Source organism: Oxyura jamaicensis, chromosome 3 (assembly GCF_011077185.1).
Source record: "Oxyura jamaicensis isolate SHBP4307 breed ruddy duck chromosome 3, BPBGC_Ojam_1.0, whole genome shotgun sequence".
Classification (NCBI taxonomy): Eukaryota; Metazoa; Chordata; class Aves; order Anseriformes; family Anatidae; genus Oxyura; species Oxyura jamaicensis.
Window position 1 is genome coordinate 70,650,107 of NC_048895.1, and position 21,207 is coordinate 70,671,313.

Consider the following 21,207-nt stretch of genomic DNA (forward strand, 5'->3'; position numbering starts at 1 on the left):
GAAAGAGAATACTCAGTGTTTTCTTATGTTCGTTATACCTTTCTTAAAAGTTCTCATTCATCCCAGTCTATGCTGAATGCTGATTGTGTTTTTAATCTTCATTGTAGAAGTAGCTTAAATTCACTACAAACAACCTAAATTTACATTGGCGTAGCAATAGCTTCCTAGTATAATTTCATATTATCCTACTGATGTGATAAGTGTCTATGCATTTCTAATACTTTGCTGTATCTGACAGAATTCTTATCAAAATATTTGTTTCATGTGTAGATCACTTGCTGTTGGAAGCGGGAGCATGATGTGCCGTGTAGGCAGCGTGGTTGCTCCTTTCTGTGTGTATTTGAGAAGTGTTTGGATTTTCATGCCACTTGTAAGTATTTATTTCAATGGTAAATGTTTCTCATTTTGAAAAAGTATACATGTTACTTTTTTTTTTTTTCAGGACAAGCAGCTGAACTTTTCTTTTGAAATTGAATGAACCATTCTTATTCTAAATTTTAGATCTCAAGGTTTAGTAACTTCCTGTTGTTAAAAAAATGCAGCTGAAGCAGGAGGGACACTTTGAATCACTGAAATCTGAAAAGTTGCTAGGATGCACAAACAGATGTATGCACTGAATCCTAGTATAAATTTGACAGAAATATGTTCCATGCAATTATACTTTATTTCCCATATAATATTTGAGAGGTGTCTCAGTCCATCCTTCTTTACTCTGCAGGCCTAGCAGTTCTTGGCCGTGCTCATAACTTACTCTTACCTTTTTCAAAGGCATGGTTTTCCTATTGATGGAATTCACTATGGTGGCTATCTTTTCTTAATATTCTTCTTTAATCTTTTCCCTGGCTTCCCTGGAATACTTCACTTTTGGAGCAGCTTTCCAAAAGATCAAGAATTACTCTGCTTGGTCTTCAAATCTGTCCCACAGCTCCTTTTTTTGGATTTTTAATTTACATGAACCAAAGAACACGATACATGAGATGGAAAAAGAGAGAGAAATGGTATATTAATGAGATTCATGGTGACTTTGGCAAAGAAAAGAACCTTGGATTCATTAAGCACACCCTAACGTAGATGATTTCCAGGTCATATTACTATTGGATCCTTATCTCCAATTGCCCCAGGAAAAGACGGGTGGGACCATTTCTTCATGGATCTTGGGCATTTCTTCTGCATTAGGTAGCTTTATATCCATTTTGGACAAAATATTTTTCCTGCTCACAAATATAATATTCCTGCTCATTAGTGAATTGTATTTCTTCATTACAATCCCGTTGTGAGGCATTTGCTGCTTAGAAATCTTGCATCTATTCAATCACTTTTTTTTCCTGAAGGATAATTTATGCCCATATATGCAAAAATACAAATAGTTACAAAGCTTACATTAAAGATCAAAGTGGAGAAGAGCTTATTAATGATTTAAAAATAGTCTGAGATCTTTCAAAACCCCTTAGAATTCACTGTGACTAGCACACCAACTTTATATATAGATTCTACGTGTCAGAAGGTATAAATGTAATGGAACGTGTCTTTGGCTTAGATTCTTACACTAATTTTGTCTACCACTTTGGAATTTCCTGAAAAAATGGCATTTTGTCCTTTTGATTTTGCGACTATAAAATCTTAAATTATAGATGCTAGAGATCAGTCTGAGAGAATTCTTAGGAACCTGTTTTGTTATTTAAATTAATTACTTTCAGTTGCTTTGGATGAAAATTATGAAGATGAAGCAGACCACAAATTTACTTATTCCCTCAAGCTCCTAAAAACTGTTTTCTTTCTTAATAACAACTCCATACTAGCCAAGATAGCATCCCAGAAAAGACATAGAAAACATTTGCACAACAGAGCAGCCATGGGAGAACATTCTCTTTCTCTAGTCAGTGTTTTTCCTTTGCTAGCTGAGATAAGCTTTATCTTTGCAGAAGAACTGCAGTCAAACCACAGATGATGAATGTTCAAACATGCCGGAGAACAGTGCAAATGGCAGTATAAACAGAGGAATTATTTCAGCTATGAGCAACTCTCAGTGTACAAAAAGTGTCCATAGTATTTGTAGAGCTGTGTAGTAGTTAACTGTGAATATATTTTCATTATTAGCTCCTACTATAAAGCATTTGTCAGTTTATTAAATAGGCTTGTCTTAGGTTGGAGCACAGCTTGCCAAGTCTCAGGTAAGGTAAGTGTTTTGGAATGAAAGTGAAATGAAATGGATTACATTTCTGAGTAAACTGATCTGCAGCATGTTGACCTATTGTATACACCGCACACTGTTGAGCAATTAATACTACTATTTGTTTGACAGCCTGCCTCACGTACAGCTGAGCCACCTGTGAGTAACGCAAGCATCTCATTTGAATGCCTATAAATCTTGAATAACTTGCTAAATATGTTTTCCATGTGACAGCTTTCTAGAAAACTTACACAAAGACAGTTGCTCTATGTATAAACTTTGTGTTTATTGGCTGTTCAGAACATAAATAAAAAATAACTCCACCGAGGTCAGTAAAGTTACATGAATGCAAAGTCTAATATGAATGGTTTTCAGGACAAAATTTAACCTTTTCTTTTTTGTTGTTGAAGTAGGGATTTTGTAAATAAGATCATGTTTTTAGACTGGTACTGAGCAATCAGTTGTGGTAGATATAAGTACATTTGATTGGCAGACTAGAAAAATAATTTGTTCTCAGAAGTAAAAGTGTTATTTTGTAGGAATAATTAATGCAAATTATCTCTCTTTCTAGTCCAAGTATGTTAAGTTCTGGCCTTACACCAGTATGAAATTAAAATTGTTGCTCCAGGCAGGGTGGAAGACATAAAAAAATGGTGGCAAAACTTTTTTGAAGTTATTCATGATAGTTGTTAGAAGCTGCTGACTACACTGAAGTGTTGGGAATAATTTGAGAGTTTGACAAAGCAGAAAGTCAGATTTCAAATTAAGACCCTGAAAAAAAACAATGAATTAAATAGGTATAGCTGTCATATAAACTTCAATGAATATTTTGCACAATAGTACACTTCAATCCATAAACATTTAACTCCTTAGCTATATCAGAAAAACATTTTTCTGATGCTGAATTATATATGGAAAATGTTACACACATACATAACATACACACTTGTTATGAACAAACAAAGGGCTAAATTCTGTCCAATGCCTTGTGAAGAAGAATGCCAAGTCTGCTAAAGATCTAAAGTCTGCTACTTACCTGAAAGTAACTTCATGGATAAGTTTGGATACTGCTCCTAAAAAAAAAAATAAATGGTGCTTGAAAAGCCCATTCATTAACAAACTGTGACTTAATCGTTTCATATTCTGTCTTTCATAGGAAGTGTTGGAAAATGCTTTATAAAGCCAGGGAGAAGGGAAACACAGGGAATAAGTCTGTGTGCAGCAGTTTTCACAATGAAAAAAAAAAAAAAAAAAAAACAACCTAACATATGGTGGTGGAATACAGAAAAGAATAGAGCTGAGATTAAAAGGCAGGAAAGGTAGTGTGCAGTCATCCAGGACAGTGGGAGTTCGCAGGGGAAGAAGTAGTTTCATGGGGAAGGGAAACATGAGAAGAATGCAAAGTGTCTGAAAAGCTAACTAGAACAGAGAAGACACATACCCAAAGTACAGAGTGTTGCTTTAATCTTGTTCTGTCGGGTGTCAGTAATGACCTCGTTCTCATAAACTCAAAATATACGGGTATCCAAAGAAATCAGTAATGGTTAAGTTTCAGTGTCCTTCATATCCCTCAATATGCTCAATTATAATCTCATGACAGCCTAAAGGAAGTAGGTAAGAGAGGTTAGTGTGGAATAGCTGACATGTTGCAATTCATCCTGTCTTACCATGGCAGAAGATAAATCTGAACAGTAGAGTTCTGTCATTCAGAGGTGAGACTTTAATGGTTTGAACTATGTTTATGAATATCACTCCTGCCATGTATATATGTCTGCAGTCTGCAAGGATTTCCCTCTCTTTGTCACTCGGTACCATTTCCTCTGGTTCTATTACTGTTAGGATTTTTTGTAATTTCTCATAGTAAGGGAATAAGTATTTTATTTTCACTGTCACTTGTAGTATTCAACAGTATTTTGCAGAAAAAGTGTATGCAACAGTGTGAATTCTGCTTCTCAAAAGCTTGCTTGAAACAAGCTGTCCCCTTAACTCAGGGAGAAGGAAAACCAGGACGGTGCATTTGCATGAAAACAGCTCTGTTCAAGGTCACAATGGAGAACTCCAATTTTAAAGCTGCTTTCTGACCTGAGGAGAAAATCCCACTTAGATGCAGATGGTAGCTGGCTGGTTCAAGCAGTTCAAGCACTGTGTGAGGGACATAGGCACAGTAACTCCAAATGTCTCCTCTCACACTTGAAAGGCAAGTATTAAAAAAACAGGACAGCCCTGAGAATTAGCATAGGGCAAGATAAAGATAATACAGTATCAAAGTACACAGTCATAAAATGGAAAAACACTGAGGCCAGGCATGATGTATTGTGTGGAAGCATTTGAATCAAGAGACATTTGGGTCATTTATCATCTAAGATTGGAAGAATGTCAGGGTTTTAAAGCCTGTTCTGTACTTCAAAGGAGGAAAGTGAAAATTGTTCTCACTGAACAAGGCACAGAAATTCAAGGAAAGAAATTCAAGGAAGGAAAGTCCTGGAGCATGTGCGTGCTTCTGCATCTGCCCCACATGGTCCTGGTCCTTGCTCCATCATGCTGAAGCATGCTGTCTTTGAGGTCCATGTACACCATGGACAAATCCAAGAGGTAGCCACAGTGCACGTGCCAGATGCCTGCACCCCTATTGGATCTTTGATGGCAATCCCGCAAATTATTCCTGTTGAGAGCTACACTATCCGCTGAAGTGCTCTCCTGAACAGGGATGTACACTTCTGTAGCTCCAGTCTGTACTGAGATATTCTGGTCTGGCTGCGCACAGGAGGAGTGGGTGCACAAGTACAGGGGGAGAGGTTCAGGAGCTATATAGAGTAAAAATTGAGGTTGCAGGTGGCAGGGATATTTCAGGGATTTATCTGTGAACATGCATGTAAAGATAAATGTTTGCAACCCTAGAATCCATTCATAAATACATACCTGGTAGTAGAAATACGAAATGAAAATATACGTATTCTCTTTTCTCAAACCAAATTATTCCTCCTTGCACTGTATTGATCCTTTATGGAACAAAACACTTTCTCTTTGTTAATTCTGCTGCATATCTTTCATTTGCAAAATGACAGCAAAAAAAGTATTTTCACTGTATGCTATATTCTATATTTCACTGTATACTGTATTTCATACAGTATACAGTCAGCATTAGACTTATGATCTTTACATTAATGTTCCTTGAGTTTTATATTGTGTACCCTCAAGCAAAAGCAAAGACATATGTGCATAACTTGAAAGACGTTTCTACCCTTACAGCTACTTTTTGTTTCTTCTAGTTACTCGTCGGAATCATGGCTCTGCTGAGTGGAATATTAACAATAATGCTACCAGAAACACTTGGAAAACCATTGACTAATACTTTGGAGGAAGCTACAGAAATAGGAAGAAATGAGAAAAGCTGTTCAGAAAAGACTCCTCCAACACAGAGTGGTGCAGCATTAGAAAAGATAGAGATGTATGGTCCAGAAACAGTCAGCACTGAGAAATAAAACAAGAACAAAATGGCTGTTCCCAATTTTAACAGTTAACTTATAAGATCATTTTATTCAAGAAATGTGACTGTTCTATAATATCTGTGCCTTTTAATTTGTAACCAGTCTTGCTTTTTCAGTAGAGCAAATATATGAAACCTTTTCTACGTGACTGAGGTGCTGCAGAAAATTTGATGAGATTTCTAGATCACTTCTCAAACTTACCTAGACCTTAGGAAACCTATCTGACTTGCTGTGACCAGTTGGAATGATTACTCTAAATTTTGGAACCCACCTGATTGTCCATGTGTAAAAAACAGGCCAATTCCTTGCTTCACATTTTCTGCAGGTACACTTGTAAGCCCACCACAATGTGCCTTGTCCACTCTTGTCCTTTTGCAGTTGACAGTTACAGGCTTGAGACTTCAAAACATGGTGAACTCGAACACAGTTATAATCCTGAGAAGCCTTAACATTGCATCAAATCATACCAGTAATTCCAAAGTTAAACTAATTTATTATTATTATTTTTTCAAATTTGCTACTAGAAAAGCTGCCATTTCTAACAAAGAGAAGTATTCTGTGGAACAACTTCTGACTGAAAAAAATAATAAGTTTGCAAAATGTGCAAATAGTGTGTATACTATTCATTCTGTTGAATGGCAAATGTATTTTTATTAGGCTTAAAAAAAAAAAAATCACTGGATTTATTGCTGTCTGAGTAAATTCTTTTTAGTTTAGGTAAAACTAAAATGCCTGATGCCCTTGAAAGTCTTATTCATTCCAGACAGTTATTTCAGTGCACTCCTTCTCGCTTAGTTCAGCTCATGTCTAGCATCAGATTCTTCCTAAGGTTTAAAAGCAACACCAGCAACTTTGCCACACGTCTCTGTGAAGGCTTAGCCCTTCTTAGTCCTCAGCGGAACAGAGCAAGTGGCACATGGGCCTTATTCAGGCGCTCTGCACAGAGGTGGACTTAATTATTGATGAAAGATGAGTAGACATGGTATCTGCACACCATTTGTATCAGACTCCATAGACTTGTATTGAGTCTGCATTGAGTCTTGTATTAAGTCTGTAGCTCCATTTTTAACTTACAATACGCAAAATCAGTAGTGAAAATACAAATTTAAAAATGGTAGCTTGAGGACCCCGAGTTACCAGTTACTCTGGCAGTTTTCATCCAAGTGCCTGTAGATGTCCCACTGTGGTTACACCTCATGTGTGTCAACACTCCCTTGCTGGTGCAGAGACCGTGCCTTGTTACTGTGGACCATAGAAAACTGATAGATAGTAAAGCATCATTCTGGCTGGTAGTTTTATGGCTTCCTGTCCCAGCTTTCCTTTTTTTGGTCTACCTCCAGACCTGGGAGTTTATTCTTTGCCTGTGAGTCTGTATCCTCTTGGCCACCCTTGTCAGAGGGGGTTGGCATAGGAAGCTTCTGCACGTCAGGGTTCAGACAGCTTGGGTTGTGTGAGCCCTGCCACGCCTGGTTTGAAAACAGAACTCTTCTCATCTGAGGCACCTGCTCATATGCTAGCTGGCACGATCTCATCAAAGCACATCTTGTCATTTTTACTTCTTGGACATGTACCCTAAAATCAGACATCTAAATTACTGTAGATAAATATTCTCTGTGCTGTATGGTTCATGTTTTTCTATTGTATCTGCATAGGCATATTAGTTTTAGTGACTTCTGAAACCAAAATAATGATTTATATTCCCTTGTAAAATATTTTTTCTTCACTGCACTGTCCTGGAGTGGAAGTAGCATTTTTGGTACTGGACTTAGGGTTTGATCATGTGAGGACTAACATACTTGGAAGCCCAGCAAAAGTCAGGCAGTTTAAGTTTAGGGCGTTTCTGGGTGATAAGAAAAGCAGAAAGGGGTGTTCACTCTCCCTTCAGTTGTGTGAGTGTCCCAGTATGTGCAGAGAAAACTTCAGAAGAGAACTGCATAGAATACTGTGGCTTCTGTCCAGATATATTTTGCTCAGCAAAAGTATGCGCTGAACCTTACCCATGTGAGTAATCCCATCATTATTCAGAGGAGCACTTGAAAACATACTTTGATGACTACCGATAGGATTACTCACACGCTGTGGCTTTCTGTTTTGCCGAGGAGCAGACCCAGTACTCTTCCACTGCTTCCAGATCCCCCGCCCCGGTTCCCAGAGCAGAACAAATGTCCTTATCTGCAAGATCTGTTGCCAAACCCTGCCTTAGACAAGGGCTTAACCACACCAAAGAATGTCATGCAATAGCCCTAACAGGGAATGAAACTGATACCGTCTGACATTACAACCACTGTCCCCATCACAGAGCTCCAAGCAAGTGCATTATTTTGGGGTTCTTTCATATGATCCTCTTTTTTTTTCATACATGGTCCTATCTTAAATTCCTCGGTCTGGAGTACTGGGGACAGTACAGGGCATTTTAACAAGGTACTAAAGAACAACTAATCTGTCTGCTCTGTTACCTGTAGAATAACTGATCCGGGGTTACACTGCTAAGTACAGTTACGTGTTCTTGTGACCTGAGGGATTCAGGACCAGGTCATCTGTAATTGGTATGGGTGAGGTAGAGAAAATAAGGGGGAAAAAAAAAAAGTCTTAAATGTATGATGACACCGAGTAATCCTTACAGGCTATGATTTTAATTATGACTCTAGAACACAGTGCAGCTTGATAGTTTTTAACCCTTAAAGCCAGTTTATCCTGTCACTGAAGTCAGTTGGTATTTGATCTTTAAGTGAGACCTGAATTTCCCTAACCCAATGATACTATATATAGATATATATATATATCTGTATATGTATATATATATATATTTCCCGGAAATAAAATGTTAATCGTTCTACTGGTACACTTTTTGTGACTTTATGCATGACTAGCTCTGAGGATGCTCTGGGGTATCATTTTCTTTCAGCTGAGGAAGCATTTTACTGTAAGAAAGGAAATAGCATACGTGTATTATATGTACCGGTAGAATTTCTGGTTGCTTGCTTTTTTCCATGTGGAGAAGAATATGTTTAACACTAGTCATACATTATAAATGTAGCATAGGCAGAGTGAGTTGATATATTTCTCTTAAATATTCACAGATGATCTAAATCCTCTCAAAGGAGAGCACTGGGTTTGAGAACAAATGCTTCTAAGTTCTTTTGGGGCATATTTTCTTCTCATGGCTCATGAAAAGAATTCCTTTTCATATATATATATATATATATTTTTTAATCTGAGTCCTTTGGTTCTTTTATGTTTATATTTGCCCTCTCTATCTGAGTACGAATTTATTGTGCTGGTCAATGGCTCTGGAGATACGTAATGGTTTTATGAGATATTGGATTAGAATTCTTATCTGTCTTGATTGGTGGTCATTATTGGAACAGTAATAATTTGTTTTATCCTAAAATTGATACAATATTTTATTAAACAGTCTTGCAATTTGTTAGGGACATACTTTCTGAGTTAAAAATAGGAATAAGAGCAATTATCATTAATTTAATGATAACTAAGGAAAAGGATTAAGTAAATGTATTTGCTATTTTGAGTCTGTATTTTAAAGCTTTGTGAAAATATTCATTTTCTACTTTAAGAGCTGACATGATTTTCAATTTTAACCATGTAGAAAAAAAACGTCTGCAAACTATGTGCACTCTGTGTTGAACGCTTTGGGTGGTGCAGGGTGTCTGAACAAGGGAGTGAACCCTGCCTGGGGGCTGAGGGGTTTTGGGTAACAGCTCTGTGGAAACCGAGGACGGTCTGTCACTCCTGCTCTGGGCAAAAAGGGGTGGAGGTCTCACTGGCATTCTTCTGCAGCTTTCACAGTTTATTTTTACCAGCTCCTTACGTGCAGTCACTCAGGAAGCCTCCATAGCAGGGGGCTGAGCAACATACAAGGCCTTTGCGTGTGCCACAAGGGCTTATAAAATGCAAGGTCGCATGTACTGTGGAGACATGATGCCAGAACGGCATTTGGGGCTGCTAAAAGGAGACTCTGGATTCATCCTATACAGTTGCACAAATATATTGTAAAGATGCTTGCCTGAATCCCACAGAAGATTCATAGAAAACAAATTAAATTCAAAGATTAAGAAGAAAATGGTGAGTGTAGACAAAAGAACAATTTTTCGCTATCAAGGGAAATGCATTCAGGCTGTATCTGCATTGCTCCATCTCTCGTGAAGAAGAATTAGAGCACATCTGTGTGCTGGTAACCTGGCCATTTTGTACTAGATTGTTTGCCAGATGAAGCGTGCATTTTGGAAACACGGGAGAAGTGGGTATTCTTGGCAAAGAGTTTATTTGCCTAGAATATGTGGGTTTAATACAATATGCATGACTAATGATTTTTTAAATGTGCATTTATTATCTGCAGTTACATGCAATAATAAAGACAAACACACTATTTAATCTTTACACCCTTATGTAATTTAATCAACTTCCAACACTCACCAGCTCTCCATTTGGTGCACACTCCTGGCAGGAGCTGGGCTGGTGCTCTGGTGTTTCACGGACATCCCTCCTGCAGCAAAACACGTGTGGTTCTTTTTGTGCCAGTATTTGTGCAAGCTGGCTGGGGCAGGAGGCTCTAGGACAAAGTCAATAGTGATGAAAAGAGCTGCAGATGTTGTAGAAATGACAAAACAGTACAATTGGTATCCAGCTGATGTGAAAACTAAGTGTACCTTCTTCATGCAAGAGCTGGAGTGGACAGACAGCATACAGAAAATGAGAATTGCAGCAATCTGTAGCCCTACTCTTTGTGATGTGTCCTTTTAGCCCTTCTCAGGAGTCTATTTATTTTCCAGTTCTCTTAAATTAATGCAATTTGTGCCAATATTTTATTAATCTTATTTATTGTGATCAAGTTACACCTGTCACTTGGCTTCATCATTCATACTTTCGCTGGCTTTGTATGTCCCTGCCAGGTGATTTAGTTTCTTCCCTGAAGGTAACCATAGTGAATGATTCTGTTAAGAGAAATGCTGTGGAGGAGATGAGAAAAAACAATAAGAACAGCTCACTGAAAGCCTGTTCAAATATTTGTTTGCTAAAGATGAGACATCTGAATAATCTCTGATACTGATTGCAAGAGAACAGAGTTCAATGATGCTGAGAAAAATCAAGGCTAAAAATGAGGAAGTATCCTTTTCTTGTTATGTCTGATATATTAATCTGATTGCAAAGAGGTTTGGACACAAAACCAGCTCTTTCAAATAAATTACAAGCCTAGGTTTAGGAATAACCAGAAGCAGTGAGCAATCACTTCCCCACCTAGTGACAGATAACTCTCCTTCTGACCCAGGCTCGGATACTGCTCGGGTGCTAGCTGCAGGCACTGTGGGTAGGACACAGTGCTCACAGTGCTCACAGGCATCTCGTTATTCATGTTGCCTCCTAATGTTTCTTGTGGGGATAGAGCTGCCTTGCACAGGACTAGGAAAAACCAACACCAAGGGGCAGTTCTTAAGAAGATTGTCTCCATGGTCTCGTTGCCACTGATGAGAATGGAACGCAGTTTTTTCTGAGATGATCATGGATATAGCAACAGAACCAGGGATAAATGGATGATCTCTGAGCAATATTTTCACAAAGCATTTCAATAGGTAAGCCAGTATTGCTGGTGTCTCTCATATTGAGTAAATACTAGGAGTGAGTAAATAGCATGTGGAAACAGTAAAATGAGGAGCAGTGTAGCCTCTGTGCTGAAAGGCTAACTTGCCACAGGCATTGATGCTGACTTGATCTTTGAACTGGTTAAAGAAGTGGTAGCGAAGGGATCCATACCATTGATAAGATCAGAAGCAGGTTAGCACTGCTGTGTTCACAGAGGTCAGTTCTGTTTATCATTGCTGATGTTTTCAAGAGCATACACAAAGCCAAGGGATTTCTCAGTTAAACAAAGGGCAACATTTCTTGAGCATCACTGGAGCTGGGCTGACGGTGCTCTGAGATACCACAGCCAGTTGTTTGGAAACAGCCCCAGGTATGACCATGTCGTGCTTGCTTGACTCTGGAAGCGTGGCCCCCTCTTCCTGAGTGACCAAATCACGAGCTGCACTCAGCCAAAGGGAGCAGCAGCCACTGTCATGGAATTTGTAGGGTGAATGCTGCAGGAATACTATTTGACAATTGTTTGTTAGTTGAAAAACGCACATTTCGTGCAATGCACAGAATAATATATACACAAACATCCAGGGAGACTTAAGCAGATGGGCTATTATGTAGGAAAGGACCTGTCCCTTCTTGTGATTTTTCCCACCTTTCATGAGAAAGGAACAACATTAGTAGCAAAAACTTCTCATATCTTGAAGGCCTGAGAACAGAATGGCTAAGTTTTGGGGAGCTGGGGCTCTGGGAGTTAGAGCAAACATGTTCTGTATTGTGCTGCTCGTATCAGTGAAGAGGAGAGGTAAGAAAAACAACAGCACTAAAGGGATAAACAGTTGTGGTGGGAAGTCACACGTTCAGATTACAGAGAAAGAGATGACAGAGCTTCTCCTGCACCCTAAAATATGGTGTGCATTCCTTATGGGCACTTTAGCAAAGCATGGTGTGTTCATCCTTCCAAAATACATGGGAGAAGGAGAGTTACTTAATGAGATTACTGCAGGAGGTGGTATCACAAACCAGCATGTATTTTCTGAATCTCATTCTCAGGAGAAGGCCCACTGGGAATTCCCTGAAACATTCAGCCATGCGTAAACATCTGATGCAGAAAATTTCCATCCAAGTCATTTCAGTTTGGCAAAGTTATAAGCAACTAGAGGTAGAATCTCAGGATGAAAAATCACGGGCAATTTTAATCTTAGCACTGTGACCTCAGTTGATATCTGAAGGGGGAGAGATTTCCACATCTGAAAGGCTCCTCTCCAAAACTGTACATACCCATCAGTGACCTAAAATAGTGTATATTTTATGATAGATACATCAAGCCATCAACATTTTCATTTCAAATTAAGCAATTCCATTCCTCTGCCCCCTTCCCTGTGTTATACAACTCCGTTTTTCATTTTCTCAAAACTTTCAGAAAAAACAGGCTGTACTATAATTTTCACAAACTTATTACCTGTTCCTTTCACCACTGAAGGAAGAAAAATGCATCTATAAAGGTTGGTGATTATGTACGTGTGTTATGTCAATGTCTTTAGTCTCACTGTTTAAGAGCAGCTCAACCAGGAGGTGAGGTCGGGTGCCGTGCACACAGCCAGTGCGCTGTTCGCCCCACTGCTGTGGGTGCCCAGACACCCTCGGGGGACTGCCCATACTATATGTATGTGGCTATGAGGACAAGGCTTCTGCCTGGAGGATTCATGGCAAAACACTCTTGCAGAAGGCTGGAGGGGAGCCGTCTCCACATGCTGCTGTGTAGTGCCTGCAGGGACAAGCACTCAGGCAGTCAATTATCAGCCAAAGTGTCACCGTGCCAGTGCCACATGCCCCGGAGCTGAGACACTGTGCTGCACAATGTTATCGGGATCCTCCTGATCCCACAGCCGGTTCCGTTTCTGGCAAAGCTGTGTTTTTCTGATGACGATGTTAACACGAACAGCCCTGGCTGGCCGTGCTGGCTGGGCCCCTGCAAGGACTCCTTCCACCCTGACGATTGACATTGCCGTGAGTGTTATCGCCACCCGGGCTGCCGCCAGGATTGCTTGAGTGTTACAGCAACCTCAGGGCAATGTTAGAAGCACCCAGTGCGTAGTGAACTGCTTGTAGAGGAGTTAAATTGGGACGGGCAGGCCCAGGGAGCCTCCTCTCTGGGGCAGAGCGGGGCTCGGCGGCTGCCCAGGACGGGAGCCAATGCTGGGCCAGGCGCACGCAGCTCCGCCAGCAGCAGCGGGGCGGGGGCAGCTCTCACAGCCAGCCCAGCCTCTGTCCTCCAGGTATTTCCCTCTCCTCTTGTTTCTCTGGGTTTTGGGTTTTGTCAGCCAGGCGGTGTGTGAAGAAAAAAAGCCTGCTCTGCAGGGAAAGGGAGGGAGCCAGCAGCCTGCTCAGCCCACAGCAGGCGCAGCCAGCCTGCCCGTCAGGCACCGCAGGCCTCAGGGGCTTAAGGGAATGCTTCAGCACTTGGGTGTGGGGGGAGTGGGGTTAAAAACAATCGCGGGACTGCAAGCGTAACCATTTCGGGTTTCCTTAGTTCCCCCTTCATCCATTTTCTGCTCAGCAGCTGTCGTGCTTCTTGAACAGCCCACGTGTGTGGGACCACGCTCGGGCTGGCACGGAGGCTGCCCGCCTGGGAGGATGGAAGGGGCAGCCGCTTTCCCTCAGCCCTGCCAGCTCCAGCAGTCACTGCAACTGGTTTGCCTTTTTAACACTTATTCTTGCAAAGCCCTCGGCACAAACGGCCCTGAGAAGTGCCAGCTTAGCGCCAGCTGCTGCCTCAGACCGAAATAGCCTGTCCTCGGGAGCCCTCCCAGGTAGCCAGACCGCTGCGGCCTCAGGAGCTTTGTACAGCCCCGGTTGTCCTTGCCGACAGGAGCGGGGCGGCCTTTAGCCTCTGCTTTGCACTCGGTTAATTTTTGGCACGTTAGCACATTAAAGCCTGCTGTGCTTGGGTCTTGCAGCAGTGAGTGCTGGAACCACGGCTTGGCAGCTGCCCGTTGGGGCTGGGCTCCTGCGGGCTGCAGCAGCACCCTCCTGCTCGCCCTCCTGCCGTATTTTGCAGCACTGGGACCGACTGCCAGCAAGCCGCCTGCGAAAATCCCATCTGAACCGGGAAGATTTGCAGTGAAACCCAAACCGCCGCTGAGCTGCAGCTCCCCTTTCTCCCCCGGCCACGGAGAGGTCAGTTGGGAAACCCAAGCCCAGCGTGGTCCAAGGGCTGCACGGGGACGGGCAACCGAGAGCAGGCCTCCGGCAGGTGCACCCGTCGCACGTGCTCCAGGGGCGGCCGAAGGAGGGCTGTGCTCACCTGTGGGCTGCTGGGAGGCTGGGAACATCAGCATTATTAAAAATCCCCTCATTTCTGGTTCTTTTCTTAACTTTGTTCCTTTTTTAATAACAATTACTGGTACAAAACATTCTGGTGGCTATGCTAGGGAACAAAAACCACTGATGCTCTGACAAACAGGATCCCGGTTGCAGGAGGCTGAGGCTGCAAGGCCGTCAGCGTTGGGGCGCTGGTAGGGCTGAGGGGTGCAGCTGGCGGTCAGAGCTGAATTCCTTCAGCTTGGGTTCGTGGTGGTTCAGCGTTCATCTTCACCCCCGCGTTGTGCCCTCTCTCCCTGCTGTGTGGGCGCTTTCACGGTTGTCTTGTGAAAGGAGGTGTAATCATTAACAGGAAGAGACCTAAGCGCCACCGAAGAAGAGGAAGAGGGGTTGTAACACTGCTGGGCTGCGGTGCAGGAGGAATGTGATGATGGGCAACAGTGCTGGCCCCCTCCCTTCCCACACAGCAGGAATATCAAACTTTAAGTAGTAAAACTGCAGGGGGAACTGAGAAGCCATGAAGTGTTATGAGCAAGGATCCTGAAAATAAACATGATCCTGCAGTTTTCTTGCCCAAACTTGCATCAAAGGTGCTGAAAGCCACAGGAAAATGTGAAATCAGCCCCTCCCTTATAACTGCATGCACCATTTTCCAGAAAAGGTTCCCAGAGAGCAGTCAGTGAGGCTGAATTTCTGCAGTCAATGATGAGCAAGTCCTGTAGGAAGCGCAAGGAGGGTGAGAGTAGGACTGTAAAGGAGCAAGACCAAAGGTCTATCTCATCCAGCATCATTTCCAAGGGCCAATATTGGCTAATGCTCCAGAAGAACAGGAGAGGCATAGGCAAAGGAGAATTCTCCCCTAGATGCCTCCTCAGCTTTTGGCAGGAATCCACCATGGGATGCCCGAGCCAGCAGGTGCCCCTTGACTCTCTATTTAATAAAACTTTAATAATTAATTTAGTAAATTAATTAAAGATAAATCTGAAGGGTTTATCAGCTCTGCCTTTGTCCAGCCTCCTTTGGGCCCATCTAGTCCTTGGTTTGGGAGCCTTGCAGGTGCTGACGCTCAAACAGCCTTGCTCCTCACCTTGTAGGCGCCTGTCCCCGCCGGCTCTGCGCCCTGGAGATGGCAGCACCCAAGGTGGCAGTGGTGGGCGCGGGGCTCATCGGCCTGTCCACGGCACTCTGCATCTCCGAGGCTTTCCCCGGCTGCCGCCTCAGTGTCCTTTCGGAGCAGTTCAGCCCCAACACGACGGGCGATGTGGCGGCCGGGATGCTCATCCCGCACACTTACCCAGGTGCGTGCAATCCGATGCGACTGCGTGCTCGGGGTGCAGCAACGCACAGCGTTTTGGGAGGAAAAGGACCATTCCCTGCATCCCCACCTCTCCTATCTCCTCGATACTGGCTTGCATACCTTTCCTCTTTGCATTTTCACTCCCCTGTGCGTTTGGTTGTGTTTGCACGCAGGCACGCCGATCCACGTGCAGAAGCAGTGGTTCAAAGAGACCTTCACATACCTTTTTGCCATCAGCAACTCAGCCGAGGCATCAGAGGCTGGCATTCACCTGGTCTCTGGGTAAGAGCAGCCCCCAGGGCACTCTTTGGCACGTATGCCTTGTGCTGGAGCAGGCAGAGGCTTTCCCTGCTGGAGCTCAGGTGTATGTCCCGCATGGAGTAGCTCTCATGAGTATATTCCCAAGAAATGGCATTGCAGCTGTAAGATAGGACATATTTTCAAGTAAAGTTCATGCATGGGTGTGTGTAGAGAAACCACTCAAGACTGGCCTGCCTCAAATACATTATTTTAGTGGAGGATTTCCATGCTGCCATCCACCACTTGCAGACACTGCAAGTGGACTTCATTGTCCATTCAGGTCTGCTGGGAAACTGCAGTGCAGGCAGTCTGAAAAACAGAGCCCCGCTCTCAGGAAGCCTGGACCGCAGCTCCCACCTCCAGGGCATTTCCCTAAATTCAGCCCCAAGGCTGGAGAGCAGGCGGGGTACGGTCAATGGGGACAGACTCCTGAATCCTCGGGTTTGTGCTGAAATTGCAGCGATGGGGCAGAGCTATAACAGCTAAGTTTTGCAGCTTTTTCTCTGTGTCCTTCCAGCTGGCAGGTCTTTAAAACCCCTCCCAAAGATGAGGTGCCTTTCTGGTCTGACATCGTCCTGGGGTTTCGACCGATGTCCGCAGCAGAGCTGCAGAAGTTCCCACAGCACAGATCCGGCCAGGCCTTCACGACGCTGAAGTGCGACTGCCCACCCTACCTGCTGTGGCTGGAGAAGAGGTCGGTTTGCTGCAGGATGGGTGTGCGGAGAAAAGCCCAGGCCCAGGGGAGCTGGGGGGACCCGGAGGCTTGTTGGGTTTGGGCAAAATTGGAGAAGGGCTATTTCTAACTAGGGAAAATGCAGAGTTGGAGCGTGCATTTAGCCCGTGGGAGCGCCTCTGAAATGAGCAAATGGTTGTCTCCACTTGAGAGAAGGCGACAGGCTGCACGCTGATCTGAGATTAAGTGAAGAGACGTGCACCGACACCGCGGTACAAATTGCCAGCTGAGCTCATTGCTTGGATGCCTTTCATCCCCCTGCAACATGGGAGAAAATGTTTTTGCTCCAGCAGCCAGCCCGGGAGGGCGTGCTGCAGTGCCATCAGGGCCACGCAGCTCTGTCGTGTTTCATCGCCCACCGAGTCAGAAACCTCTGCTGAAGCACAAGCGAGTTGTTAAACCCATTCAGGATCTGCCACGTGATATCCAGTCTTGCCTTATTCCTGTTATAGCCCCCTTATTCCTCAAAGGACGCAGTCTAATAAGATGATCGAGCTTCTTTTCTCTCTCTTCTCTCTGGTGGCGAGAAATGAGAACGTGCTAATGCATGTAACTAATTCTCAAAACCCCAGGGATCTGAGCTGTATTTATAAACTGTTCTCTTGGCAATCCACAAGGAAAATTGTCTTTGTGCCCACCTTGCTGGTCCAAAAATGAACTTCAGGAATTTTTTCCTGCTCGCTTGCCTGAATTCAGGAGTTTTCAGCAGCTTTTTATTGGTGTATTTTTAATGGTGTGATGGCTGCATCCCAGTGACAGTGCTCAGGGGCTCTCCCAGCAATTTACTGAGCCAGGGCGGCTGCGTGAGACCTCCCCAGGTCTTACCAGCTCTTGCAGCATCCCGCTGCACCCAGGTCCCTGTCCCCAGAGCACCAGGTGTGCCTTGGATCTGCACCTCAGCTCACTTGAGCTGTTAAAGCTTGGGGTCATTACAGAAATGAGTTGCTGAGTCCATGAGGATCTCTCTGTTTATCTAGGGTTGTACACCAGACCCTGCTGTGTAATATCCATCGACGTGCTGGACCTTCTCCTGTCCAAACAAGTTAAAAAATTAGCTTGGATCAGGCCAAATCAGTCAAATCACAAACAGAAGCCCCGTGTGGTTTGCTTTACTTTTTAACCCATCTGTTGTCCCGTCTTGGTTTTGATCTGTATGTTAGAGGCAATCTCACATACTCAATGTGCATAATAATCGCACACGGGTCTCAGAGGTTCCTTTCTACCTCACTTCTGGTTTTTTGTTTGTTTTTCAGGCTGAGAGCAAACGGTGTCCAGGTGCACACCAGAAAAGTTGCAGACTTGTGGGAGCTGCACAGAGAGTACGACATTGTGGTCAACTGCACGGGCATTGGAGCCCACCAGCTCGTGGGGGACCAGGAGCTGTCCCCCACCAGGGGACAGGTTCTCAAGGTGCATGCTCCTTGGGTGAAACACTTCATCCGGGACGGGGATGGCTCGACTTACGTCTACCCGGGGATACACAGCGTAACCCTGGGGGGAACCAGGGAGAAGGGGAGCTGGAGTCTCTCCCCTGACCCTGGCACTACCAAGGACATCTTTGGCAGATGCTGCTCTCTCGAGCCCTCCCTGCAGCGAGCTCAGGATGTCAGGGTGAAGGTGGGCCTCAGGCCGTCCAGGTCGTCTGTGAGACTGCAGAGAGAGGTCCTGAGCCGGGGAGGAGCAAAGCTCCTGGTGGTCCACAACTACGGGCATGGGGCAGGCGGCTTTTCAGTGCACAGAGGCACAGCCAAAGAGGCCACTCGCCTGGTGGGAGAGTGCATTGCTGCCCTGCAGGGCTCCTCATCGAGGGCCAAACTTTGAACCCCCGAGCCTCCTTTTCCATTGGTGACAGGCTAAGGTAGCATTTCCTACTCCTCTGGGCTTTTATTCCATCACTGGAGAGAAGGAACCTACATCAACAGCTTGTGCCATTGCAGATGCTCGGTGGTATCTCACCTGGCTTCCCTTGGAAAGTATTAGTCCAGCTGTCCATCTCCTCCATCTGTTGTTCCTGCCCTGGGGATTTCTTCTAGCTTTGTACTGAGGAGGATGCGAGATACGTAAATATCCTTCATACAGCAGGAACCAGATCGCGTCAGTATAGCATAAATAACATAAATTAAGTAGTTCTCCGTCTGCCTGGAAAGGCTATTGGATGCACTAGGTTCAGATTCAGTAAAAAGTCGTTCTCTCCTATTGTACCCAATCTAATCTAGTACTGTCCTCTCTCCTGCCACCTTGCTGACAAACTTTACCATTACCCGTATGATTTAAAATAAAAAGGAAACCCTGCCTAGAGCTGCATTGCAGTGCCCCAGGTCGGCTCCTACACAAAGCAATGCTAGGCCACTCGTGCCCACCGACCAGACAAGCATGATTTCAAGAGCAGGTTAAATGCCTTTTGTATCTTGACATGTCTTTGAGAGGAAGTTGCTCAGGTGAGCTCATGTGAAGTATATCATCTTTCACACCTGTTTGCAAGACCCTTCTATTCCGTGTCCCTCAGATATTGCTCTCAGACACAGCCATTCCCCCCCAGTAGCAGCACTGACATGCCCTGTATCCTGAGGAAGAGAGAGAATTTTTCAGGGTGGGCTTGGCAGTGCAAATATGTATTTTTCTACTTCTTGGCAGAAGCTGAGCTGAACTTTACACTCTGATTCAGGCCCTTTGATGTGTCTGAAGATACTCCCCGTAATTCACAGGATCACACAGCACCACAGAAGGGCTGAGGTGGGCAGGGACCTCCAGAGGCCATCTGCTCCAACCCCTGCTCAAGCAGGGACACCCAGAGCTGCTTGCCCAGGACCATCTCCAGGAGGCCTTTGAGGATCTCCAAGGAGGAGACCCCACAGCCTCTCTGGCAGTGCTCAGTCCCCCTCACAGTAAAAAAAAAAAAAAAAAAAAAAAAGTGTTTCCTGAAGTTCAGAAGCATTTCAAATTAGAGCTTGCTGTCAAAGTACAAGATGAATATCTGTTAGTGATTAAACTGCTGGTTAGACTTTAAATGGCTTGTTTAACTGTTAGCACCCACTTTTGACTAGTTCTTTGCCCTTACAATTACAAAACAAATCAAAATCTTTTAATAAGTCACATGACTAGAATTAACTGATAAATAAAATTCTACCAGCAGAGCAGAGGTCACTTCTGTAGGGTTTTCTTCCATAAACAAGGGGTTTTCTCTCTCAGAGCGGCCTGAGAGGGCCAAGCAAGGCCCTTGTGTAACTGCCACGCTCAGAAGTGGCTGCCGGCTCCTGCTACTCGCAGGGAATGGGCACGGTTATCCTGCGCAAGGGACAGCTGCCGAAAGGAGCATCATCAAATTAAATTACAGGTCAGTTAGTGCTTGGGATCAGCCTAAGCCAGCCCTGCCTTCAGCAGTCTTGGCCTCTTCTCCTTGGCTCCAGATGCTAGTTTTGTGCTTGCCCCCCAATGATTTGTCCTTTCTCGTGGTAAGAGCGGGCAGAGCCACTGCTTTTGGCAGCGGTGCTGGTGTGGTGCTTGTCGAACCACTGCTTTGTCCTCGGATAACACAGAACAAAAAAAAATACATGGTTAAAAACCAGGAGAAGGGGTTATTTGTTTCAATTTTAACCTTAAAAAGTAACAAAAAAGTTGAGGTTAATCCTGCTCATGGGATAGCTTCTGGATCCCATCCTGTGCTTTTGTAGTCCCCAACATCGCATGACAACAGGTTCCTTAAAGGGAGGCACTTCTTCACCCAGGCACAGAGCTCCTTGCCCTTGTGTCTCTCGTGAACCTGGACACATCATTTAATGCCCCCATCTCTCTTAGGATAAGCAGCGGTTATTCTCCATGGCCCTCCATGAATTTCTAGATCTATACCATGCTCCTTCTCAGTCTCTTCTTTCCCATCTCGAAGACTCCTGGTTTATGCAGTTGCCGCCCATACAAAGCCATGCTCCTTGACGTGGCTGTTGTAAGTAAAAGGTTGCACGCCATCCCTAACAGCGCCACAACTTGGCGTTAGCATTCATTTAAAACCCACGAGTGAGCAACATCTGCTTCTCATGAATTTGTTACTATCTCTTTCATCTGTTTTGCCTAAAACCTCATCTAATGGCCCTTCAATCTGAGGCAGATTCTCTGCATTATCCCCTTAACAAATGGTTGTGCCGTGGGAATTTCACTGAGCTTTTCTGTGCTGAATGCAGACACAAGTGATCTGTCTGGCTGTTCTGTTGGGGCTTATTTGCTCTCAAACGCCTTTGATACCCTGATCATCTGCTGACTGCACTCCCTGGTCACCTGCAGCCCCTCTGGCAGGCCCCTGCCACTGATGGGT

At 44.2% G+C, this 21,207-nt stretch overlaps 2 protein-coding genes across 2 annotated transcripts in view; both read left to right on the top strand.

Annotated features, from left to right (window-relative positions):
* Positions 1–10,056, top strand: part of SLC22A16 (solute carrier family 22 member 16) — a 37,162-nt gene extending 27,106 nt beyond the window's left edge. Inside the window, exons 7-8 of the mRNA XM_035322223.1 lie at positions 271–370; positions 5,440–10,056. Of these exons, the coding sequence (XP_035178114.1) occupies positions 271–370; positions 5,440–5,652 (313 nt within the window). The 3' untranslated portion in view covers positions 5,653–10,056. The remainder of the gene's footprint in view (positions 1–270; positions 371–5,439) is intronic.
* A 3,426-nt stretch (positions 10,057–13,482) lies between these two features.
* DDO (D-aspartate oxidase) lies at positions 13,483–18,725 on the top strand. The gene is made up of 5 exons (XM_035322790.1): positions 13,483–13,528; positions 15,679–15,869; positions 16,042–16,150; positions 16,686–16,862; positions 18,155–18,725. The coding sequence occupies exons 2-5, from the start codon at positions 15,698–15,700 to the stop codon at positions 18,720–18,722; spliced, it is 1,026 nt and encodes a 341-aa protein (XP_035178681.1). The 5' UTR covers positions 13,483–13,528; positions 15,679–15,697; the 3' UTR covers positions 18,723–18,725.
* The last annotated feature ends 2,482 nt before the right edge of the window (positions 18,726–21,207 follow it).